Source organism: Salarias fasciatus, chromosome 7 (assembly GCF_902148845.1).
Source record: "Salarias fasciatus chromosome 7, fSalaFa1.1, whole genome shotgun sequence".
Classification (NCBI taxonomy): domain Eukaryota; kingdom Metazoa; phylum Chordata; class Actinopteri; order Blenniiformes; family Blenniidae; genus Salarias; species Salarias fasciatus.
Genome location: NC_043751.1, coordinates 16,525,775 through 16,544,910, shown reverse-complemented (window position 1 = coordinate 16,544,910; position 19,136 = coordinate 16,525,775). Strand labels below are relative to the sequence as shown.

Sequence of the window (19,136 nt, the reverse complement as noted above, 5' to 3'; positions counted from 1 at the left end):
ACCTGCAACAAGAAGCATTCATTCAGCGTCAGCCTAATGATTCACACTTGACCTCCTGTCATGGTGTATTTTCAAGTGTTTTCAGCCTGGAGGGTTAAAATGAAGTCATTTTGGTGCTGAAACAATGACTAAACCTAATAAATTGAACACACAATAAATGCTGTGAGAGGTTTGCTTTGAATGGTACGGAAACTCCGATATGTTAGTCACGGCCAGTTAAATCCTCAGAGTGTGTCCACATTGAACCTCAATGGCTTTCATGCCTAATAAATCATTTACGCCATCTGCATAATGTATTTTATGTATTCATGTTCCGGGAATTCCTGCACAGTTCACGCAGAAATTCATACCCAGCACAAAATGAGCATGCCTGTCAGAGGAGGCGTCTCCATGGCAACGTTGTCATAGTGAAGGTGACCAGCACCAAACAATCTGTGTTTGGGTTCACTGCACATGCTGCATTCAAGAGTACAGCCTGACTCTCACAGCAGGACCCACAAGACGGTAAAATCATTTCTCAGTCCTTCTACTAGAGAAAAACACGCATTAAGATTGTCTATATTCAATAGAAGGTGTATTTTTGACAGCTTTCTCATGGTGTAGGATAGATTTTTGTGATAGAAGTGTTTTTCTCCAGCCATAAACACAACAGGCGTCCACTGTAGCACAGGATATTTTAAGTCTCTCTCTCTCAGCCTGCTGTCTGATAGTACTGGTTAACCCGGGACATCTGTTGAAGTCTAACCGCTGGTTTTTAACAGTGCTGTCTTCAGTAACTGATATTTTTTTAGATTTCCTTTTTGTGACCCAGTGTGGTTTTGTGTAACCACTTTGATTATGTTCTCAACCAATGTTAAGTTTTGACAAAACAGCTTATAAACTGAGCTAGCATTAACAGTCTCTTTCAAGAAGTAGGTTTTTAACTGTTGTGAGCATAAAGTTTAGTTTGTTATCAGTATTACCAACTAAAAGTATGGTTTAAAATTGTTTGTGATGACAAAATAATCTCTCTCTTTCTCTAAAGGTAATGCCCAGTGCTGATCCTTGGGTTGGGACCTGGAGGCCCCATAAGCCAAGGGGACCTATAGCTGCCCTGTATGGCAGCCCTGGGCCAAAGTATGGACTGCCTGGACTTACAGGTATTGCCAAAATGAAAGGCGATTACCATTATTACTTCTCAATTTAGAACAAGAGAAATGGGCCACTTGAAAAAGCTCCTCAGTACCTGTATAAACCCCATAGCCTCAATCAACCTGTGTCTTCTTCTTCTCTTATCATTGTTTATATTATCATAACAATCTGCCCATGATACAGGTGGATCTCAACATGACCCTACGAAACACAAAGCACCTGCATTCAGCATGGGGACACGCCACTGTGAGTTCAAAGGTCAGCACTCTCCCGGACCGGCACACTCAATCCCCTCCAACGTCACCAGAACCGGCCGGGATGGCACGCCAGCGTTTTCACTCTGCGGTCGTTTGCGGGACCCATTAATATTCAAGGGCCCTGGACCAGGTGAGTAAAGTCCTTGGAATATCAAAAATAAGATTTCACACACTCATTTTAACACTGTTGATACAGACTATTTCTTCTGTTTTAGGCCACTATGCCCCAGAGCAGGCAGAAAAGTCAGTCTTTCCCGCCGCCCCTGCTTACTCTCTGTCAGGGAGGAGTAAAGAACGTAGTACAAGCCTGACACCAGGTGTAACATTTGTTTGGGATGAGCATATTGTATGCTGTAAATTAAAAGGACCAAATATGTCAACCTCACCTGCCGCTCATTCTCCAGGTCCAGCTGCGTATTCTCTCCCACCTGTTCTGGGGCCAAAAACAGTTACTACCACCTCAGCCCCAGCCTCTTCACTCGGTCACCGCAGCAAATCTGGAAGCTTCTATGAAGACCTAAAGAAGGTGCATATAAATATTCAATGAAATGCTTTGGAAAAAGCTGTAAATCTATGTTCATTTAAAGTATACTTTACTTCCTCATTTAGACTCCAGGACCTGCTACCTATAAAGTTGTGGACCCCAGCAGTTACAAACAGAAACCTCCTCAGTTCAGCATGGCTGGTCGTCACTTTGCTCCTGAAGAAAACATAAAGAAACCAGGACCTGGAGCACACTACCCTGAGCAGGTAACAAACCTGCATGATGGCCTTTTTGATGTGAAGATCTTTACATTTGGATTTTGTTCATTCATTAAATGTGTTTCTTTCCAGGTGACCGTCACAAAAGCAAAAGCTCCAAGTTTTTCCTTCGGCCTCCGTCATTCACAATACACCACACCACTCATCATGAAAGATGATTCATGAAAACTACAAACCCATAAATCAGTCTTGAGGAAAAAAAAGAAAAAAAAATTCTGGTCTTTAATCTGTAATTATTTAAGGTTTGTGCATGCTTGATATCCAACAATGAGTGACAAACTTTAAAAAAAAATGTTTGTTTTTGTCAAAGAACAAAAAACATCCTGTGGTGATGACAAAAAAAAAAAATCTACAGTGGACAGGCAGCTGTACGAATGTATCAGTTCATCATTTTAAACTTTAGGAATCCCAATAAACTCATTCTAATAAGGATGCCACAACTGAGAAGGAAAACTAAATGGGATAAACTTGCTTTTAAACAGGCGGTGCACATTCTTAGTAAATTGTGCACATAGAAGGATGTGTTTTTCTGTGGCATTTAACAAAACTACTCTGAGGAAACTGGTGATCAGACTGAGCCAGCAAGAGGACTCTGGTAGCTGCAGCTGGACACGAAAATTCCTGTCATAGAGAGTCAAAGTGATTAATCTCACCTCAAGAATCTTCATGGTGAGAACAGGAGCCTCTCCTCATTGGCTGTATCTCAAGGCCTCTGCTCTTCAGCCTTCGCATCCAAGATGATACTGTTACATTTCACATCCAGCAAGTTCTTCATCCACATGTGACAGTGCACACAAGAATGGTGGTGTCCTTCTGGAGGGACAATCTGCCACCAACCATTGGTGGTGCCATTATGGAGATGCCCAACCAAGTCCCTGGGAGTACTACACCTGACAGGAGACCTCACCTTCCACATAAACATCACACAGCAACCTCATTTCCTGGCTCAGGGACATCACAGAAGCGTGAAACAGTTAAATCTCCATCCAAGATCATCAGTAGCCTGTAGCCTCTGTTGGTGGAGCTACAATGTCAATGCAGGGCTGCTGGCATCTTCAAAAACTGTCACCCCAGCCTTTCCACACCGCTTTCTTCTCACTTCCACTGAGGAGAAGGGACAGGACCAGTCCACGAGGTCCTACCTACACATGGTAAAAAATTATTGTTGTTGCTGTTTAATGTCGTAATATCTCACAGCTGGTACATTTCATTTTGCCGGTCTGAATTGGACTATCTGGCATGCCCGCGGACCGTGTATTTGACATCCTTGACCGAGATGCAGCTTTAGGAAAATAGTAAAAGAAATCGTTGTCTTATACGTTAAGAACAAATTACCTCGGCAAATAACGAATTCATAAACACATATTAGATTTTTTTTCTCAACTAAATGTTAGTATATCAGACAGGCACATGTAAGGGCAGCAGAACGAGGTCCTGCGAGCGTCCCCGTTGCGTAGGAACGAAAATCCTCTTCGGAGTCCTCGCGCTCACCGTCTTCGTCGATGATATTTCATGATATTTCTGTACACAAGACTTCCAGTGATATTTACGGGAGTTAAAGAGTTGGATTTGTCGGACTATCCGCTCAAAGCCGCGGCGTGGAAGCGTCCGGAAGCCGCTCCTCTCCTCCAGGGTGAGTCCAACATGTTACCAATGGCCGTCTGTGAGCTGTCGTCAGTTTCATGCAGAATCAACTTTGTCAACATAAACATCGTGCGACTGGTGAAATAAGTAATTAAAATTTGAAATGCTCCATGTTAATATCAGCTAACTGATGACAAGTTAACTCGACAGCTGTCAGTGGTCGATCAATGTGAGCCAGGGAGGTGAACCCGATCCACCTGAAGTGAAATAAATCCGAAGAAGGGAGATAAAAGTGGAACATGGCTGGTGATGCAGGCAGCATCCCTGAACTGGACCAGAAAAAATATGATGGGGACCAACAAGTGAAGATCATCTGTCTCGGAGACAGTGCAGTGGGCAAATCTAAGTGAGTGCAGTTTTTTTTCAACGCTTTATATTAACCTTACAATATTTGTTGAGATCTCACCGTGTTTCTCCTCCTCCCACAGGTTGATGGAGAGGTTCCTCATGGACGAATTGTATCCTTCTGCAGCTTCACGCAGTTACAATGCTTTCCTGTCATAGATGCTTTCAATATCAATACTGCAGCGCACCTATTCAATCAGAATTGGAGCATTTCATAGATAGGATGCCAAAAATGGATTTGGAAAATGTGGATCAAAATAGAATTTTTATCAGTTCCAGATTAGATTAAATGGTAAACTACATCCTGAAATACAGGATATGTGGTTTGTAAATTCATAACAGTTTATGATTGAATGTGAAGCATCAACATGAATTGTTTATTAATGACATTTAGAATGTTTGAGTCATAATATTTCTTTGAAAAGGGAAGAAAATGGTATTTTGTTGAATGAATCATGCAATTATAGAGGTGGAAAACAACTCCTTCCTGTGTCTTCACATTGTTCCATACCTACGATTCAGATCCTGTCCAGAACCACGAATCCAATAACTGTGTTAAACTTTGATTTTGAGGCACTTTCTCTCTGAGAATTAAAATGACACAAAGACAATCATCTGGGAAATGAGTTCCAAATCATTTGTCCTGCTGAGATCAAGGTTAAGAGCCTTAAGTCTTGCTGCAGCCGCCCTCAACAGTTATCAACCTATGCGTTGACCCTGTATAAGCACACGGCAACTGTAGGAAGTATGACTGTATCAATCGGTGTGTATTCTGAATTTACTGAAAATGATCTGCAAACTTCACATATGAAACAATCTGACTTGACATGTTTACTTTTCATTTTTGACCCACAGATTTCTGGGATACAGCGGGCCAGGAGAGATTTCAGAACATGCACCCCTCATACTACCACAAGGCACATGCATGTATCATGGTAAGACATTTCTCTTTCAACTCGCTGCTTCTCATATCTCATTAAAACATGGGCGAGCGTTTCTCACAGAAGTTACTCTTGTGACTTGTCAGGTTGATACAGAAACTTAACATTATGTGACTTATTACTACAGTAAGTTAAAAACTTACCATCATGAAGACATTCCTATCTGGTATTCTGCTTTTAGTATGTTCAGTACATTTTTCTCAATAAATCCACTGAATATAGGAGCGCATAGTCCTGATTTTGCTAGTGGGAACTTAAAAAATAGTAATAATTTAACTTGGATGTAAATAGCTATAAAAGCTAAAGACCTCATCATGTCATGTAATCATTTGAGGTAACATGTAGATAGTGAGAGTAAAAATCTGTCCTGAAAAAAACAGCCATATTGGGGACACAGCTGATGTAAAGGAAGTTGCTCTGGTCAGATGTGACCAAAATTGAACATTTTGAATTAATTGCAATGCGCTTTGTGTGGGGAAAAACTGGCACCGCACACATCACCCTGAACACACCATCCCCACTGTGAAACGTTATGGCAGCATCATGCTGTGAGGACTGTGCTGAAAACAGGGCAGTCTTTTGAGGAAAACCTGTCAAGCGTCTGCAGAAGACTTGACACTGGGGCTGAGGTTCAGCTTCCAGCAGGACATTTATCCCGGACATGAAGCCAGAGCTACGATGGAAAAGATTACAAGCATAGTCAAGTCGAAGTCAAGACCTGAGTTCAACTGAAAATATCTGGCATGACTTGAAAATTGCTGTTCACAGACACTCTCCATCTTATCTGACTGATGTTGAGCTTTTTCCAACGAAGAGTGGACAAAAATTTCAGTGTCTAGATGAGCAAAGCTGGTAGATCCGTACCCCATAAACCTGCGATTGCAGCTAAAGGTGGATAAACAGTATTAACTCAGGGGGTATGAGTACTTTTACATCTGATAACCATGTGTCATTTTCCTTTCTCTCCAAAATCATGCAGCACGTTACGTCGATCCATCACAAAAAAACTCCAATAAAATACATTTGTGGTTGTAATGTGGGGAAATGTGGAAAAGTTTAGTATGTAAGTTTTTTAATTGTACCTCCTGACATTGAGACACTGTCCTCAATAAAATGTGATCTGTCTTTCGTCACTCAGGTTTTTGACGTACAGAGGAAGATCACGTATAAGAATTTAGCTAACTGGTATAAGGAGCTGAGAGAGTACAGACCAGAGATACCCTGCTGCGTGGTTGCCAACAAAATCGACGGTGAGTATCAAGAAAACATTTTATTTATAAAGAGTTACACTAACGGATTTGATGGATTTGTAGCGATATCTTTGTCTTCAGTTTTCAGGCAGCTGACTTGATGATTGTTTTGCACATTTGCAGCGGACCTGAAGGTGACACAGCGAAGCTTTAACTTCGCAAAGAAGCAAGGGCTCCCTTTTTACTTTGTCTCCGCTGCGGACGGGACCAATGTAGTTAAGGTCTGAAGGTGTTGCTTTCCCAAACATTATTCCATGTCAAAAATAGTATCCTTACAATTATATAAAAGCAGTGCAGTCCTTGATGTGTGCTGATTGTTTGTAACTGTGTTATCAGATGTTTAGAGAAACAATCAAGAGAGCCGTAGACTACAAGCAAAACCCCAGTGACTTCATGGATGAAGTGATGCAGGAATTAGAGGTAAATGAGTGACGAAACATAATGAGACCGCTGATGTGCTCATGTTTGAAAGAACCTCATATTTACTACAAAGTGTTTCATTGCACGCTCTAAGAAACCCTCAAATTGGTTTGTAATCCCTCTTTTATTCTATAGTCAAGAGACAATTTTCAGACACTTGTCAAGAACGTACTTGATTTGATTTGCAGTGTTTATGAACTTATCTTGGCCTTTTGAAATGTGATCATGGCACTTATCTTCTTTTTGTTGTTGTTATAATCCCCTCACAGAACTTTGATCTGGAGAAGAAACAAGAAGATTTGGAAGCAGATGAAGACGGATTGAAGGCAGAGAGTCCAGAATTGGGATGAAAAATGTTTAAAAAAAAATCATCTGATGGAAAGTTTATCCCTGTGTTTTGGTGGAAGTGATCTTTGATCTGCTGTGACGCCACCAACAGGCACAGCGTCTCTGTGTGACGCCGGCCGCCTGATCGTGAGATTATTTGGTTGTAACTGCTGCTGCAGGATGGCAGAGTCATTTAGTTTCAATCATGCTGCGGATGTAGAAGCATCTATTTTACTTTTCAATGCTATTCTAAAGGTTTTGAAATGCATCCATACAAATAATTCATGTTGTCGTGAAGCAGCAGAAAACTAAATAAGACAGAAATGTACAAGTGAATGTATTTCTATTTATATTTGACTGCAGTGTGGGGTATTCATTAATAAATATCTGGAACATTTGTAATTAATGTCCGTAATTAATAAAACATCAAAGAAAGAGGATGACACACACTTTGTTTTAATTATAAATTTATTACATAATATAACAAACATATATCTCTGTGGTGGAGGTATCCCGGGCAACAACTCAGGTCTTGCCTCAGCCTTTTACTATCGCCCTCGCTCTGTTCGCATGAGGAATACTAGGTAGCTCGTGGGTAACTTGGATGTTTAACTGCAACTTTGCTGTATCAAAAATGTCAGAGGAACCCGAAGCTTTGAGACGAGGGGGGGAGGGAGGGAATCGACAGATGGGATGCCCGGATGTTGGATGCAGAGACGGGAAAGTGGAGCCGTGAGACAAGGCTGAGGCATTGCAGCGATACGTCCACCGTTCTAAACTTCACAGTGCAAACAAGGAGAAAACCAACAATGAAAGAAAAAACCTTTTTGATGATAAGATCACCGGTCCCGGCGCTTGCCGGAAACCCGGTGGGTTTTTATTTTCTTAAAAAGGTCACACTGCTCCCCCTATGCTATGTAGATTGTGCTTTGTTGATTATAAAATAAGACAAAGATAACTCTCCGTTGAACTTATTTGACCTAATGATGTGCACGTCTGTGACACATTGCTCGTTTTGCATCTGTATACGTAGTAAAGTTACACAACAATCCGACCAGGTATTCACGACAGCGTTTATTCTTTGACCCGGGCCCGTCTGTGTCTGAGCTCAGACTGGCTAACGTGTGCACCTCTCATTGTTTCATGTGTTTGTGTGGGAACAGGAGCCTCCATCACAAGCATCAAGCAAGTGTGTTACTGTCATTTTTAATTGAAATGTTGATGCAAGTTGATATAAACAGAACATATATATATATATATATATATATATATATATATATATATATATATATATATATATATATATATATTCTGCTTTTTGTTTCACAAAATAATAATGACTGTTGTCCCACCTGCAGGAAAAAACCAGGAGGATCTAACAAATGTGTGTTATTCTCAAGATTTCCAGGAGATGGCACCACATTATCATATTACCTAACAGCAGTAGACCGCTGTAACTAAGATAGTCCTAAAGCAAAGACAAATATACAGTTAAAGTTCCTTTTTGGCACATTTTTCCTTTGTGTTTGTTTGTTCCTCACGGGATCACCTCATACCGCATAGCCAAAAAAACTCAGAAACTGAAGGTCTGAAAAAGGAAAAAGGAGTGCTGCCAGACAGAGTGGAGGGTTAGGAGCGCAAAAATGCCATCTGGGAATGGGAGTACAAAACAGTGACGCTGCGTAAGCTGCACCTACACAGTTACAAGGTGAATCGTACATGTGTGACGTGATGATTTTCATCCTTATCTTGTGGTAATCTGTCGCCTCTGTCTGCTTCTCGCCCTCTGGACAAGAGCGGTCCACTTCTCCAAGGATGCAGATTGATGAATGTACGTGTGCATTATTCTATGAGTGTATGTGTGTGTGTGTGTGTGTGTAGATTTCTGTGTGTGTGTGTGTGTTTGTGTGACACAGCCAGTGCCGGGAATCTCTGATGGTTTTACAGTAAGGCTATAGTGGACTCCGAAGATGTAAACCCCTAACGGTTGACCACACACTCTCGCTGACACGTGCACTGACTCTCACTGTCTCACTCCCAAACGAATACACAACCAAAAATGAAAACAAGCGTTTTGCTCACACACACACCCACACACACAAACGGCTTTTGCACGCTGTCACACACGCACACACGGTGGGGAGGAACGGCCACACAGAGAGAATCAGGGAATCCAGATGCACGCATGCGCTTGGACGATGGGTGGCTTTTATGTTAGCACCTTGTCACCTTGTTTTGTGCAAATCATCCCCTAGTTCATAGTTCAGAGTTCAAAAGTTCAAGAGTTCATAGAAAGAATAAAATCTGCTCACCTTTTCCACAGGTGGTTAACTATGCATATATGCCAAACATTCATATATAGATCTATATACTTTTGTTTTTCAAAAATTTATATGAAATCTATCATATATACATTGCTTGTGATAAAAAAAGCAAATATTTGTTTATTTTTTTTACAAGTGTAAGTATGTTTAGAATGGACAGGATATTTTTCCTTTTTTTTTTTTCCTTCTGTCACTCTAAAATTCAAATGAGTGAAAAGTTAAAGTACCATGTTCCACACGCTACAAAATCTACCCACAGTGTCCGAGGGTAACAAATCATCAACAAATATCTCAAAAGAATAAAAATCAAAAGGTCCAAATGAGTCTGAGGACACAATAACACTGGAGTTCAAAGTAAAAGAAACAGTGAGGCAGTGAGTGCTATTCTTACAACCCCAATACTACAGTAGAATTCACCTCCCGCCTTTTACTAATTTGAAAAAAAGAAGAAAAAAAGTGCACAAAAATTTCCCGCCAAGTTCGATCTCCTTGGCGTCCTAAATGCTGATGTGCAGAGGTTTTTAACGGTAGGACAAAAAAAAAAAAAGAAAAAAATGCTTTAGTTTGTTGCGCGAATAAAACTCACTGTTTCTCACTGCCAGCAGAAGCTACTCATGAGTACAATTGTAGATTTGTATTGTTGAAGAAAAAAAAAAAATTCAGTTTCATCGTTTTCAGATGAGTCTTTCGACCCTCTTACAACCTGGGTCTGACTTCCAGAGTTCTGGCTGCCACCGTGGAAACTGTCAGATTACTCATCTGGACAACGGTAACTACAGAGAGAAGCAGCGACAGTGTAAGACACGGCCAGGTTGTAAAATACTGAATTTTCTTTAAGACCTCACCGAGGCTTTCCCATCCCCACAGCCCGAGGAGCTACAGGCTCATGTTCTGCGATGGCGTTCCGGCAGGGCATGGCAAGTCTTCATTGGTTATGCGCCCAGTAAGACATGTTATCGATTCAGCTTCATTTGTTCACGTTCCATGTAGAGGAACCTGACAAAGAAAATAATGTAGATTTCTGTTTTTAAAGATACTTTTCTCACTACGGGGGCTTAAAAATACCCCGGTGTTTTCTTCAAGGGTCATTGGGATCAAAGGGATGGGAATTTTCAAAGCTTCTTCTTCCATTTTTCAAGATGCGTTGGCGTTTGGATAAAAGAATTTCAATAGATCTCGTTTAAAAAGCCGAGAACCTCGTCATGCTGGTGCCACAAACTTCCATCCCTGAGTGATAAACAGGCAAAAAGCTAAGGAGCCCCTCATGAGCCGGCTCTTTCCGTGGCCCCTCACTGTGGACAGGTCTGCGTCGGGAATCGCCAACGGAGGACAATCTGTAGCCGAAAAGCGGTGGGGATGGGTGTCAGCTGAGGTCTCAGCCTCACATTGCGGGATGCCCTTTAGTATGAAGGAAGACCATAAGAAAATAAAAATAAAACGACAAACTCTTCATCCAAAAACATGATGCAACACGTCATGCTACGGTTCAAGAAAGGGTGACCTTAAGGAAAGTTGTAGACCAATGACAAAATTTCATTTCTGTATCTATATATAGAGTTTTTTCTTTCAATTTTATATATATATATATATATATATATATATTTTATATAATTGGTAGAAATGAGTAAACTATTGGTGGAATAGATTTAAAGATTTCTCTGCCTTCTATACTAAAAACCAAAAAGAGGCGCAGATTAATTTATTACATTTCCTCTTGGGACATTGTTTTTTCTTCTGAAAGCTATATTAGATACATATATATTACATAATATAATACCTATATATAATATTCCCTTTGGAAAACCAAAAAAAAAATTGATTATGAAAAAAGCCACGAGTGTTGGTTAAACATTCTCCAAATATAATAGATAGCACAGTCTGGGTACCAAGGCAGAGGGGTTTTCTCCTGTGGTTTACTTTGTGGAGCTCCTCCTCTGGGCTCTGAAGTGTTCAGTTTAAAAACAACAGCAGGTATACAGAAGACGCACCTTTCAGAGCTGTGTCAGCGCTACGTCCGTATAGCGCCGCGTTCATCTTTGTTGATCTCTGTATAAATATTTTTGAAAGGCAACTGAGCTTTCTGTTTGGAACCACTAGTCCAACTCCTCCTTCACTCGCGCTGTAAAGAGCTTTCAGGGGCCGAACAGATGGAGGGCGGGTATAGAGGTAGAAAGGAGAGGAGGGAAGAGTGAGAGATAAAGTGTGGTTGTTACTAAGGAAACAACGGAACCTTTGACAAATCAAATATTTAACTGGAGCTCATGCGATTCTACTCAGCAGAGACAGACCAGATTTTTATTTTGAGGGTCTGATCTGACGGGCTGCAGGCAAAAGGAGGAGGGCGGACGCTGAGGGGCTGAGCAAGGGGCAGTCGGATGGACTGACTCCTCCTCTTCAGTGCAGTGCGAAGTGCAGGGTGTCGATGCAGAACGAGAACGGAAAGTTCACTGAAAAGAAAAAGCAGCCGGAGTAAAAGAGGAGCGGCCCTGACTGTTCCTCACATTTTCATCAGCTCTGTTTCTCTCTGGCTCGGCCTTCGTCTTCCCTCCATCTGTCGCTCCGTCTCAGGGCAGGGGTCAGCTCTCCAGCAGCTGCTTTAGCGCTCGCTCGATGTTCATGCGGTGTCCCACCCGCGTCACCCCCAGCTCGGCGAAGTCGTCCTTCGTGAGAGCTGGCAGGTGTGAGCCTTCGATCTCGTGTTCCTGAAACCCGGCTCTGTGCTCCCCCAGATTTATGCTCTCCAGCCAGTCGCCCACGTCGTACTTGTTCCAGAGGTGCAGGGGTTTTTGGTGGAAGGGTCGCAGGGTCAGGAGCGGTGACCCCAGCCCGGGGGAGTGGGAGGGCGACGGAGACGGGGAGCGGGAGCGGGATCGGGCGCTGGCGCTCCGCATCACGAAGCGCACCTCCTTGGGCTCCTGGGGAAGGCTGAGGCTGGAGGATTTGAGGATGGTCTGCGGGGGCGTGGTCGGTGAGGTCGGCAGGCCGAAGCCCGAGAATCGTCCGAGAGGGTCGCCCCGGTCAGGCGAGCCTGAACCCGGGCTCGGGGTGCGTCGGGTGACAGGGTAGCGGCTGCCGGGGCGGATGGTGAATGTGGTGCCATAACTTCTCTGGGAAATGGTGTGGAGCTCGCCTAGGCTGCTGAAAAGTCTGGTAGAGACAGAGACAGACGACAGGTTTGAGGAATGCTGGCAAAAAGACGCAACTAAAGTGAAATAAAGAGGAAAGTTATTTATATGACCTGCTGTCAGTTATATAGAGGTTTAGGTTTGAAATCAAAAGTCTTATAAGATACAAACCCGTCTCAAATTACACTGAAAGTAAAGCAGCGAGTTTCATTCACTGATGGGAACTTAACTTTTGATATGATTTACAAGTCAGTGAAAAGGTTTGTTCACTATTCTCAGTCCGGCTGTTATTGCTCTGAGTTTCTCTCCTATAATAACTCAAAACCTGCCACCTGGAAGCCCGGCAATAGTTTTCCTTGTTACTGTGACCCACAACTGCAAGTGCTGTAGAAACAGACGGCCATAATGATCGAGTTATTCTGTTCACTGAAAGTACACAAAACACATAAACGTACACAAACAAAAAAAATCAGACACACACACATCCATATAAGTCTGATCTAAAAGTAGATTTCTAAGCTTTGTTTTCAGCTCCACATCACACATCAGTTGCAATTTTTCTCATTTAAGAAAAATCACAGACCGTGAATGTGCCTTCCAAAAACCAAGAATTACAATGTTTAAGGATGACGGAGAACATTTATCATGTCTTTAAGGTCATGTGGGAGGCACACATTGCTGATGTTCTTCAAACCTTATTTAGACTCATTTACCCCGGAATTCCTGCTGCTGTGAACGCAGTCTGCAGGTCCTTTAAATGTTGGTTTTTCCACCTTTTTTTTTTTTTAACACATTAACACTATACTGACAAATCTGAGGATACCACTGGTCTAATGAAGGGACTGACAGCCTGAAAGGAAGATGAATTAGAGATTAGGATTAGCGTGACAGCTTCAACTATATCGGCGCAAGCAGGGAGAAGAGCGGAGGGACCTAAATGTGACAAAGAAACCGGAGTGGTGACAAATCTGTTCCATGCATGTTAGAGAGTGCCTCGTGTGAAGTTCTGCCGCGAGTTTCGAATAGTGAGGTGAAAAAAGTCGGGGCTGGAGAGTGTAATGGAGCAAGAAGTAGCTCGGCGGCAGAGGCTGGATAAATGATCAGACTACAAGAAGCCGACGGATATGAGATGAGCTCCATGCGCACTTACACAGTCGTCCTGCCCTCCTGGGCGCACAGTCAGTTCTAGACCAATCAGATCAGAGCAGCAGGGCGGAGCATGCAAGGTGAGCAGAGAGAGAGCAATGGGAGATAATGTTAGCATCACTCCATGAGACGCGGCCCGCCGGCCAGACCCGCAGGCGGCCTCGCCGGCTCTGCTGTCTTTGACATGCTCGCCGCGCGTCGACGTGTGCGGACGTGTGCGCGTGCACGTGTCGTGTGGTCGGATCGCCGGAGTGCCAGCATGACAAAGACAACGGAGTCGGCTGGAGCGCTTGGGAGAGTCTGACCAGTGGGCTCCATGAGAGAGCAATGAGCACACTGTTCACATATCAAACACTGCACAAGGAGAAACAAACAAAACACCAAAAGAAAACAAAGGAAAGGAAGGCACATGTCTCTTGACTATTTAAGCTGCTTTTTTTTTTTTTTTAATTATGCTGAATTGATGGCGACCTTGAATCTTCTGAATCGCTTCTAAGTGTGTGAATTCTGCGTGCGTTTTTTGCGCCGTGTATTCAACCTACAGTCTCTAATGAGCGCAACAGTCACTGACCATGGCCGTCCTTAACATAAACACTGAACAACAAAACAAATTTATGCAGTTTACATGAACAACAAAGAACAGGGAAACTGAAGAGCAAAAATGAAATCCAAACACAACCACAAGTTTCATGTGAATAAGGTGGATCCAAGAGAGACGAAATACAGCAGTGTGGCTTTTGAGGGGGTTTAAATGGGGCAGAGAGAGGATGGGGTAAGTGTTGGACGGACATCACAAGAGGAGTGGTGGGATGTCTGCGCTGGGTGAGGAGAAACTAAATGCAGCAACAGAGACAGAGAGAGAGAGAGAGAGAGAGAGAGAGAGAGAGAGAGAGAGAGAGAGAGAGAGAGAGAGAGAGAGAGAGAGAGAGAGAGAGAGAGAGAGATAATGGTGTGCATGATCGTCTTTGTTACAGCCAAGGGCAATCAAGAGTCAGGACGGTGATGATGAGGGAGCTTTTTGATCGCATAACCTCAGCAGAGGGTGAGTTTAATCAGAAGTGGGTGTTACATGAAATGAAGTAAGGGGTGCAGTCGCCTCTTCCATCCACAGATGTTGTTACGGTTCAGATCAATGACAGCTGGTTGTAGCCCAATCTTCAATCGTGGCTTCATATTTATTTATGCGCGCCCACGCAACGTATTTAGCAATTGTGATGCTGAATCTTAATTAGTAACAAAAGTAGTGGACTGACACAAATGCAAACGATGGCCTCAATCCACAACAATCCAGCAGTTAGGATAAATTAAAACTTTTACAATGTCCACAAACAGCAACAACACAGTAAAGTACGCTATTACAGGACACACACACACACACACACAAGTTTTGGATGTGTGGAGTTTGTCAGCTCCTCCTGCTGATGTCAATATGCCAGGAAAAATATGAAAGAATCTAATATGATATCCTCCTTCTCGTAGCACTGAAGCATGCTGAAAGAAAAGTCTTTTTTCCCTGTTATTCATATTTAAATAGAGACAAAATGAGAGAAGAAGAAAGAGGAGGAGGAGCTCGACTATAAAAAAAATCCCATCAACTGCATCTAAAGACTGATCATAAACTCCTGAAGGCAGATGAATGGCTTATTGATCGTATTATTTTTAATTTAATAAGAGTCACTGTCAACTGTTTGTCTTGGCAAAACTTCACTGGACGATGAAAAACAACAGCGATCGTCCTAACATCAGACGTCTCATCTGTTGAGCCATAAAACCAAGTCCAGAGAGCAACAGATTATTCTCCGAGAGATCTGAAGAAACACATCCACCACTGATTTCATGAGCAATCCGAGTAGCGTCTTCAGACCTTTTGCACTTTACCTGTCATTAACAACACTGTTAAAGTCAACATCATAGGAGGATGGTTTTAACATGACACACCATATTGTAGCTCAGCTGTGTTCAAATACAACTTAGAAATACATCCTTAAATCTTTGAAGTTATCACTGATCGCAACAGGACGAGGGATGGTGATAAGAGGGAAACGACGGTTTCTTATCTTATCAAACCCATAACAGTGATGACAGCAAAGACCTGTGGGTACGAGGATGTATCCTGTCTTATTTGAACAGAGACTTGAACGGAGGGAAAGCTGAAGGAAACACTGGGAGGGAAGCTACTAGCAGGGTCAAAGGTTAGAGGTGAGAGTGTGTAAGAGATGAGGAAAGGCTTTCCAAAAAGTACATGCCTCCCAGCCTTGTTACCTTGTTTGCATCAACGGACTATTCCACACGCACACACACACACACACACACAAATTAGATAACACTAACTTGTTGGCTACAACTGTCTACTGTTAACAACAAAGATCATTTCACTGGAGACCATCGAGTACAGCCGTAACTATGGAAACTAGAAGTTCAGATCCAAGACCACAGCTATCAACTGTAATCCCACTCTATCTCTGAAACCAATAAACAAGCAAATAAATAAATATATAAATGTATAGATTTTTTCTCGGTGGAAAAAAAAAAAAAAAGATCCAATAGTGGTTTTAAATCAGCCTCTTTTATTCAGATTGTTTTTCAGTAGCAGCTAAGGAATCGGGTGATGCAAACAAGGTAACAAATAACACAGAAAATACATGAAAAGGTAAAAAGGGCTTGTATTTCTTCATTAGGCTCAGTTAATAGGCTTGTTATGGGGAAAAAACAATTGTAAAAAAAACTTTGCTTTACCCTAGGGTCTATAACCTTAAGGTTTACCCTCTTCGGTGTCCTCACATCTGCAGAAATATAAAGGATTTCATTTTACTTTTGGATAAGGTGTAAATAAAGGGAACGCCACAGAAAACAGAAAACAGCACAGTGCTTCAGATGCTTCGAATAACTCCACAGTTGTGGTGAGAAAAACATCATCTAAACCTCATTTATCTTTTTTTATTAAGGGTACTGAAACATAGGAGCCTGGAATTAAGTACGACAGCTATTATCTATGTTGTTGCTCTAATACTGCCAAAGGCACAGACGAAAACAATATTTGTGACCTCAGATCTAATTAGCACTTACAATCACAGTGGACTGGCAGAAATAAACATATTTATATGAAAGAGAATATTTACAGTAAATATTGTCATAATAGGTAATCAAAGTGCTGCCACAGAGAAATACAGTTTAATGATAATGCCGGCTCAATCCATTTTCTCATCGACGCCACAACTGAACTGATTTATATGTTTTAATCTTACGTGTTCTTACCTGGCTCCTGCCACTGGTGACTTCCTCCCTGGGTCAAGTGATGCTCCCAGTGGTTCTTCTCCCAAAGACCTAGTATCTTTATTTAGCTGCTGCAATCGTGAACTGAGTTCTCCCATAACAGATGGTTTTGCTGCCTCATCTGCACCCAGCCCCAGTCCCAGCCCACCAAGGTTACCCAAACTCCCAATACCGAGCCCTATCCCCGGCCCACGGGGCTCCACCGGGTCCCCCCACAGCTTGGACCTCCGCTGGAAGAGGTATCGTGGTTTGGTGGGGGCTAGACCAGTCACTGAGGCAGAACCACCTGAGAGGAGCCCAGCTCCTCCAGCGGCAGCGGCAGCAAGAGCAGCAGCCTGTTGCTGTGATAGCAGCTCGCTGTCGGAGCTCTGTTTGAGTAGAGGGTCCCTGAAGGTGACGGAGCCTTTACTGCCTCCTATCTGGGACTTGAGTCGGGGCTTAGGAGGCACTGGCGGCTTGTCGAGCACAAAGGTTTGCCCGTCGGCATAGGAGGTGTGCGTGGTGTGTGTGTCGGCAGGCTCGCCGCTTTCTGAGGACAACGTGGACATGCTGGAAACCGTGGAGACGGTGCTGGTGGTCTCGAGATGGTGGTCTCGCTCTCTCTCACTGGAGCTGCGCGTGTCAGCCTCCTCCACACCTGAGTCAGCCGCAGAGCCAGACTCGCCCACTGGTGGAGGCTCCAGAGGGTCCGAGCGCTTCCCTGAGACAGCTGCTGCACTTGGTGTAGGTGGGGGCTGGGGAGGCTGAGGCTGGGTGGGGGTCACAGTTGGGGTTGTTGGCGTTGAAGGAGTTTGGGGTGTTGGCGTCGTAGGGGTGGTGGGAGAGGTGGCAGGTTTAGTCGGGGAAACCGGCGTCCCCTGTGCCTGTGCCAGCAGCCCATTGGCAAACTCATCTGGTGGTGGGACAACTCCAATCTTACGTAGCTCCTCCCTCGTTTCCTCGTCACTGGAGGACAACATGGCGGCAGGCAGGGTCACGGTGTAGGGGTCCACATCCTCCTCCGAGCTTCCCTGAGCCAGGCTCTTCTCTTGGGCTGGACTGGCAGGACCCTGAGTCTTTGGCAGGGCCTGTGGTTGGGCTTGGAGCTGGGCCTGCGGCTGGGAGACGGTTGGACTTGGGGATTTTGCTCGTGGACTAGGTAACTTGCTAGGCTCAGTGGACGCTGGGGCAGGCGCCTGTTGGAGTTCTTCCCCCATCCCAACAGCCTGGCCATTACTGGTTGCATGAACCATGATTAGCCCTGCTGTCTTCTGCTGCGATGTGTCCATGATGCTTATCAACATACTTTTTTTATCCTCCAGTCTCTTCTCCTCCTTCCTCTCCTCTATCCGGGCCTCCATCTCTTGCCGGAATGATACAGGTGATGGAGCCCACTGTGATTTGATGGGCTGGGGAATTAAAATTGAGGCTGGGGAGGGTCCAACTCCAAAACCCACCGCCTTGGCGCTTTTAGGTGAAAAATTGGGGGGTGTAGGTGCCCCTTCCCCATGTGGAGACTCTTTGGTCTGACTGTCAATGAAGATTACACCCTGGCCTGCTCGCTCTTGCTTAGTCCGAGGCTCTGGGCTGCTAGTTGGGGACTGGCTCTGGGAGGTCAGCGCCCTTTCCCTTGCGGCCAGCGCAAGAGCCAGTGGTGAATTGGGGTCCAAGGGCTTACCTGTAAGAGGATGGATAAAGGTGGTCCCACTAGGTGAGGGACTAAGAGCCAAAGCAGGGGGGGGCAGCTGTCCCAGCTCTCTGGTCAGCATCCGCTCATCGATTGAGTGAGACTGAATTAGAGAGGGAGCATCTGAGCTGGTGGTAGATGCCCCCTCCATTGTCCCAACAGAAAGGAAGACAGTGGATTTCCTCCGTTCTTCTAGGCGTCGCTCACGGTCTTTCACTGCTCCAGCTATTGCAGCAGCAAAGGGGCCCTTACCCTGAAACATCATCTCCCCTTGGGCACGCAGACGATCTCGCTCAGCCAACAGCTGCTGCTGATAGTAGTCTGCCCGGCTGGTGTGTGTGTGCCCATGAGAATGTGGGTGTCGTCCTGAGGGTGAACTCTCTCTCGAGTGGGCAGCAGCTAAGGCCAAACTAGCTTTTTCTTGTGCATCTTCCACCTGCAGTACACACGCACACACACACACACAAAAAAAATCATGTTGAGGTATGAAGTATAAGTAAAAAATATGAACTGAAATCATGTTCA

The 19,136-nt window shown here is 43.9% G+C and overlaps 3 protein-coding genes across 4 annotated transcripts in view; 2 read left to right on the top strand and 1 right to left on the bottom strand.

The window, feature by feature from the left end:
* Positions 1 to 418: 418 nt before the first annotated feature.
* Positions 419 to 2,315, top strand: cimap1b (ciliary microtubule associated protein 1B). Its single transcript, XM_030096901.1, has 7 exons — positions 419 to 505; positions 1,024 to 1,139; positions 1,315 to 1,518; positions 1,604 to 1,705; positions 1,793 to 1,914; positions 1,998 to 2,138; positions 2,223 to 2,315. The coding sequence occupies exons 2-7, from the start codon at positions 1,028 to 1,030 to the stop codon at positions 2,313 to 2,315; spliced, it is 774 nt and encodes a 257-aa protein (XP_029952761.1). The 5' UTR covers positions 419 to 505; positions 1,024 to 1,027.
* Positions 2,316 to 3,606: 1,291 nt separating this feature from the next.
* Positions 3,607 to 7,704, top strand: rabl2 (RAB, member of RAS oncogene family-like 2). The gene is made up of 9 exons (XM_030096902.1): positions 3,607 to 3,783; positions 3,945 to 4,140; positions 4,223 to 4,252; positions 4,823 to 4,902; positions 4,995 to 5,074; positions 6,219 to 6,330; positions 6,454 to 6,551; positions 6,667 to 6,750; positions 7,020 to 7,704. The coding sequence occupies exons 2-9, from the start codon at positions 4,034 to 4,036 to the stop codon at positions 7,098 to 7,100; spliced, it is 672 nt and encodes a 223-aa protein (XP_029952762.1). The 5' UTR covers positions 3,607 to 3,783; positions 3,945 to 4,033; the 3' UTR covers positions 7,101 to 7,704.
* Positions 7,705 to 9,531: 1,827 nt separating this feature from the next.
* shank3a (SH3 and multiple ankyrin repeat domains 3a) overlaps positions 9,532 to 19,136 on the bottom strand; it is a 119,693-nt gene continuing 110,088 nt past the window's right edge. For both annotated transcript variants that reach the window (XM_030096899.1, XM_030096900.1), the window contains 2 exons: positions 16,928 to 19,047; positions 9,532 to 12,548 (listed from right to left, as the gene is read on the bottom strand). In XM_030096899.1, the coding sequence (XP_029952759.1) occupies positions 11,978 to 12,548; positions 16,928 to 19,047 (2,691 nt within the window). In that variant the 3' untranslated portion in view covers positions 9,532 to 11,977. The remainder of the gene's footprint in view (positions 12,549 to 16,927; positions 19,048 to 19,136) is intronic.

Coding starts and splice junctions, on each gene's coding strand:
- cimap1b (XM_030096901.1), top strand. CDS start 1,028: ATGCCCAGTGCTGATCCTTGGGTTGGGACCTGGAGGCCCCATAAGCCA. Junction 1,519..1,603: donor ATTCAAGGGCCCTGGACCAG/GTGAGTAAAGTC, acceptor CTTCTGTTTTAG/GCCACTATGCCCCAGAGCAG. Junction 1,915..1,997: donor TCTATGAAGACCTAAAGAAG/GTGCATATAAAT, acceptor TTCCTCATTTAG/ACTCCAGGACCTGCTACCTA.
- rabl2 (XM_030096902.1), top strand. CDS start 4,034: ATGGCTGGTGATGCAGGCAGCATCCCTGAACTGGACCAGAAAAAATAT. Junction 5,075..6,218: donor AGGCACATGCATGTATCATG/GTAAGACATTTC, acceptor TTCGTCACTCAG/GTTTTTGACGTACAGAGGAA. Junction 6,751..7,019: donor AAGTGATGCAGGAATTAGAG/GTAAATGAGTGA, acceptor ATCCCCTCACAG/AACTTTGATCTGGAGAAGAA.